Genomic DNA, 6,000 nt, shown 5'->3' on the forward strand with positions numbered 1-6,000 from the left:
TCTAATGCTTTATTTACCAGTAGATCTTTCCAGCTGACACAAGGTCACCCATTCCAATTAGAAGAAAAAAGGTTCCGCCTAAATATTGGGAAGGGGTTTGTTACAGTGAAAGCTGTGAAGATGTGGAATTGTCTCCCTGAATCAGTTGTACAGGCTGATACATTAGATAGGTATAAGAAGGGGTTGGATGGCTTTTTAGCAAGTAAGGGAATACAGGGTTATGGGGAATAGCTCATAGTCCAAATTGATCCAGGGACTAGTCCGATTGCCATTTTGGAGTCAGGAAGGAATTTTTCCCCCTCTAAGGCAAATTGGAGAGGCTTCAGATGGGTTTTTTTGCCTTCCTCTGGATCAACTGGCAGGTAGTTAAAAAAAAAAAAGGTTGAACTCGATGGACATGTGTCTTTTTTCAACCTTACTTACTATGTTACTATATTTAAATAATTTCAGTATGTTTAATTAGCAGATGATTACAAACATACAACAAGTAATTATTTATGAATGATGACCACTCTCTGTAAATCATTGCACCATATAGTGTCACTATATAAATAAAGAACAATAATAATGAATCTTTTTATAAATAATCTCTTGTGGAGGTTCCCAGTTCAGATGGTTTGTAAGGAACTAATCACATCACTGCTGTACAGAGGAGGGGCCCCTTGTGAGATTCAAGCAAAGTGAGGGGGAAAGATTGGAAAATGTAATTTAGCTGCCATTCCTGGAAACATATCAAAGTATAATTAACAAACACAACATAATTAATGTCTGGGTTCCCAGAAGTCCATGTATCAATCCTATGGTACATATACAGTATAAAAGTAGTGTAGTGTACAGCATGGATAGAAATTGAGGGTGTGCACATTGAGCGTGTGGAGCACTTATAGACAAGGGTCTTGTAATTTTGTGTCCATGAATGTGTTACATTCACTGTAGGTTCCTTGAGAAGATCTCCATCCTGTGCATGTTCGATAGTCAGACTTGTTAGAGATGAACACCAAAAGACAAAGGTGCCACACAACTATTCGTGGCCTCCAGCCTGTGACTGTTCTCCTTTATTCTGTAGCCATTGCTGTGGGTTCTTGCTGGGAATCTGGGAAAGGCTGCAGTCTATCCAGTGGCAACATGAGTGGTTTTCTGAGTCAACCAGGAGATATAATTATTGGAGGAACCTTTCTCATTCACGTGAACAGGAATTATATCCAACCCCTATTCACCACCAATCCCTCCGACCTGCAGTGTCACACGTGAGTCATGTTTTTACCTTGTTACCTCTTTTCAGTGCATTGTATTTGCTTTTTTCCTACATAATACACAACGTCAAACCAGTCTGTACATGGTGTGGATCAGAGACAAATTGTGTCAAAACAACTTAAATAATCAGGCATGTGGCCAGAGCTCCATTCTGCTATAAGCATCTAGTGACGTGCCCACTACAGTTTCGTCCAAATACTATTGCCACTTTTTATTACTGTACATGAGAAATTCAATATAATCTTTTTCTCCTTGTCTCAGATTCGGAAGTGAGTATTACCAAGGTATGCATGCCCTGATGTTCGCTTTGCAGGAGATCAACAAAAACCCTGATCTTCTCCCCAATATAACTTTGGGTTGGCAGATATTTGACACCTGCACGGCCATGAGACGCACAACACAAGGAATGTTCTGGATGTTATCAGGGAGACAGGAGCTCACCCCAAATTATCACTGCAACAGAGAGTCGCATCTAGCTGGTATTATTGGAGATTCCGCCTCCACCCGGGCTATTTTGATGGCTCAGATCTTAGGACTTCAGCATTACCCACAAGTAAGAGTAACTGTTAATTCCCAGGAAATCAAGGATGTGCCATATTTGCTGTAAACAGCCCAATTCAGTGTACCAGAAATCACTTTCAGCAGTGTTCCCCAATTAGTGGCTCATGTTGATCACCAACCCCTTGGCTGTTCCTCACAGTGGCCTCAAAGCAGGTTCTTATTTTTGAATTATTGACTTGGAGGCAAGTTTTTATAGCATAAAAACTATGCAAGCTGTCAAACAGAACTTTCGCTAGACTGCCAGTCCACATAGAGGCTAGCAAATAGCCAATAACAGTCCTTTTTGGTACCCATTGGAACTATTTCCATGCTTGTGTTGCTCCCCTACTCTTTTTACATTTCAATGTGGCTCAAAGATAAAAAAAAAAAGATTGGGGACACCTGCCTTACATAATTGGTATATTTTCCTTTTCATTCATTGCATTGTTCTGATACAGTGTTTGCACTCACCAAATTATTGTATATTCATCAACTAATCTGAAACATATATATAATCCCAACATATATTTTGTAAATTTGGGACCACAAAATGGCATTTGCAAGCAAATGGGGACATGTAAATCTCACAACGAGATGGACAGGGCTCAGCAATAATGTTGTATCTGGTCTCCAGGACCTCCACTTATGTCCCCTGTATTGTTTCACTTTGTCTTGTCATTGTTATGGTTATTTAAAGTGAAATTAATGAAATACATGAGACCACAGACCAGCTGATTCTCATTACAAATCGGGTTCGATAAAGAAAGAGGCATGTGGGATGTATGCCAGGATATGATTCATAAAGCTTTAATAAAAAATTATGTAAACAAGGCTCCTGATGGCATACACCCCCGGGTTCTAAGAGAGCTTAGTTCAGTTTTAGACCAGCCCTATTTCTGATTTTCTCAGATTCACTGTCATCTGGTATGGTGCCTATGGATTGGAGAAAAGATGATGTAATTCCAATATTTAAAAAGGGATTACGATCTCAGCCTGGCAATTATAGGCCAGTAAGCTTGACATCTGTGGTGGGCAAATTATTTGAAGGCTTGTTAAATGATCACATTCAAAATTTTGTCCTAGTGAATGGCATTATGACAACAATCAGCATGGCTTTATGAAGGATAGGTCATGTCAGACTAATCTGATTGCTATTTATGATGAGGTGAGTAAGATGCTGGAGAATAGGGGGCAGTAGATGTGATCTATTTGGATTTTGCCAAAGCGTTTGATACTGTGCCCCACAAACGACTGCTTTCTAAACTAAGGTCTGTTGGGCTTAATGAAGTCGTTTGCACATGGATAGGAAACTGGCTACAGGATCGGGTACAGAGGGTGGTTGTTAATGGGACATTCTCTACTTGGAGTAAGGTTCTTAGTGGGGCCCCTCAGGGCTCGGAATTGGGTCCACTTTTATTTAACTTGTTCATTAATGACTTAGGGGAGGGGATTGTAAGTAATGTATCAGTGTTTGCAGATGACACAAAACTATCAGCCCAATTAATTCCATCCAGGATGTGGCACTTGCAACAGGATCTTGACTAACTGGCAATCTGGGCAGCTAAGTGGCAAATGAGATTCAATGTTGATAAATGTAAAGTCATGCACCTGGGATGTAAAAATATCCACTTATACCCTTAATGGGACTGCACTAGGCAAATCCATAATGGAGACGGAGCTTGGAGTCCTTGTAGATAATAAACTTGTCTGTAGCAAGCAATGCCAGTCAGCAGCATCAAGGGCAAATAAGGTCTTGACTTGTATTAAATGGGGCAGAGAGTCACGGGAGGAGAGGGTCATTCTTCCACTGTATAGAGCACTGGTAAGGTCCCATATAGAATATGCCGTACAGTTTTGGTCTCCATCACTCAAACAGGACATTATTGTATTAGAGAGGGTACAGAGAAGGGCAACTAAGCTGGTAAAGGGAAAATCTTAGCTATGAGGAAAGACTGGCCAAATTGGGGATGTTCACACTGGAGAAGAGGCGCTTAAGGGGTGATATGATAACTATGTATAAATATATAAAGGGATCATATAATAATCTCTCTAATGCTTTATTTACCAGTAGGTCTTTCCAGCTGACACAAGGTCACCCATTCCGATTAGAAGAAAAGAGGTTCCAGCTAAATATTGGGAAGGGGTTTGTTACAGTGAGAGCTGTGAAGATGTGGAATTGTCTCCCTGAATCAGTGGTACAGGCTGAATACAGGGATATGGGAGATAACTCATAGTACAAGTTGATCCAGGGACTGGTCCCATTGCCATTTTGGCAGTCAGGAAGGAATTTTTTCCCCCTCTGAGGAAAATTGGTGAGGCTTCAGATGGTTTTTTTTTGCCTTCCTCTGGATCAACTGGCAGTTAGGCAGATATAATAAAAAATAAAAAAAAAGAGGTTGAACTTGATGGACGTGTGTCTTTTTTCAACCTTACTTACTATGTTACTATGTTACTATATAATGGATTGGTAAGTTTACATATTTATTTTTTATTTTTTTTAAATTTATTTACAGATAAGTTATTATGCAACCAGTCCTCTTCTCAGCAACCGAGCCTTGTTTCCTTCCTTTTTCCGTACCATACCTAGTGATGAGTTTCAAATGAAAGGATTGGCCCAGCTTGTCTCTAAGTTTGGTTGGTCATGGGTTGGTCTTTTGGCAACTGACAATGACTATGGGCAATATGCGATGCAGGTGGTAAAGCAAGAAGTGCTCAAAGCTGGGGCTTGTATTGCATTTTTTGTAGATATAATGACCAGCAAGCCTGACAGGAATGCTCCCCAGATTGCTCGGAAACTCAGAGAGACAACAGCTAAGGTTATAGTCGTGATGGCCTCTGATGGTGATTTTTTGATTGTGCTGGAAGAAGTTTTGAGGCAGAATGTGACTGGCAAAGTCTGGGTAGGCAGTGAAGCCTGGGCAAGTTCCACTTTACTCTCGGCCAAAAGATTTCAGCATGTTTTAGTGGGCTCAGTTGGCTTTAGCATCCACGCTGATCAGATATCTGGGTTTGCAGAGTATTTTGAAAGCCTCAATCCATCTTTAGATCTTCATGATCCATTCATAAAGGAATTTTGGGAACAAGCTTTCTCTTGTAAGTGGCTCAACCAGGATGATTTAGCCAACAATGCCTCACTCCAGCCATGTACAGGGAAAGAAAAGTTGGGGAATATAATTTTGAAAACAGATTTTCGAATTTCTCTCAATGTCTACACTGCAGTTTATGCATTTGCTTGGGCCCTGCATAATCTATATGACTGTCAGCTTGGAAAAGGACCATTTCAGCATGGGAGCTGTGCCAACATCTCCTTTTTCCAACCTTGGCAAGTAAGAGACCATTCCTTCTCCTCAGTTGCCAATTTCTCATCTCATTTTGGTGTTCTCTTCATTCATTATTTTCCTTTCTTGTTTTCTCAGCTTTTCTACTATGTTAAACATGTCAATTTTAAAACCAAAGATGGGAACCATATATTTTTTGATGCTAAAGGGAACCCCCCACCAATTTATGATATTATAAACTGGCGGGTGAATGCTAAGGGCTCTACAGAGCAGATTATTGTGGGGAGTTATTATTCAAGTGCACCAGATGAGAAGAACTTTCCTGTGAACACTTCTACAATATTATGGAACACTGGTGGAACTCAGGTATGAGAAAATAATTTATCATGAAAAACTTTATCATACTTTATGAGTAGGCAACATTGAGAAAAAAAATCTTATTTATTATTTTTATTTTCCCAGGGGGGGAATGAAGACTGTGGGCTTTTGTGTGCTGTAACAATTCTTATTGGAAAACCAATTCAATATATTGTCTTACAGGTATAGGGCATAGGATTTTGGAGAGACATTATCATCCCAAATGCAAGTAGGGTTGGTAGAGTATATGGTATAAATTCACTAGATGTTTTTAGTCTTTTGGATTCACAATATTGTTCACAGTGAAGTGCTAATAGAAATAATTGTGGAATAACCCATGTCATGTTAAGCCTCACAATTACACAATAATCTTTCAGAACCTTACAGGCTCCAAACAAACTTACCAACCAATGCCTAGATAGTGTACCAAAAACAGTTTAGCATGTAGCCTCTCACTGCTGCCTCCTGTATCACACAGACTTGAGAAGCCTTATCAGGCTCACAGAGTCCTACTGTCAAGCAATCCAGATAAGTATCTAGTAGCATTAAGTCAACAGCAACTGGACTTTTT

General features: G+C 39.9%; 1 protein-coding gene across 1 annotated transcript; it reads left to right on the plus strand.

Moving 5' to 3' along the window:
- The first annotated feature begins 1,125 nt into the window (after positions 1-1,125).
- On the plus strand, positions 1,126-5,444 carry LOC108710453 (extracellular calcium-sensing receptor). Its single transcript, XM_041585686.1, has 5 exons — positions 1,126-1,247; positions 1,516-1,807; positions 4,308-4,887; positions 5,014-5,120; positions 5,211-5,444. Exons 1-5 carry the CDS (start codon positions 1,126-1,128, stop codon positions 5,442-5,444), a joined length of 1,335 nt encoding a protein of 444 aa, XP_041441620.1.
- The last annotated feature ends 556 nt before the right edge of the window (positions 5,445-6,000 follow it).

This window comes from Xenopus laevis, chromosome 3L, assembly GCF_017654675.1.
Source record: "Xenopus laevis strain J_2021 chromosome 3L, Xenopus_laevis_v10.1, whole genome shotgun sequence".
Lineage (NCBI taxonomy): Eukaryota > Metazoa > Chordata > Amphibia > Anura > Pipidae > Xenopus > Xenopus laevis.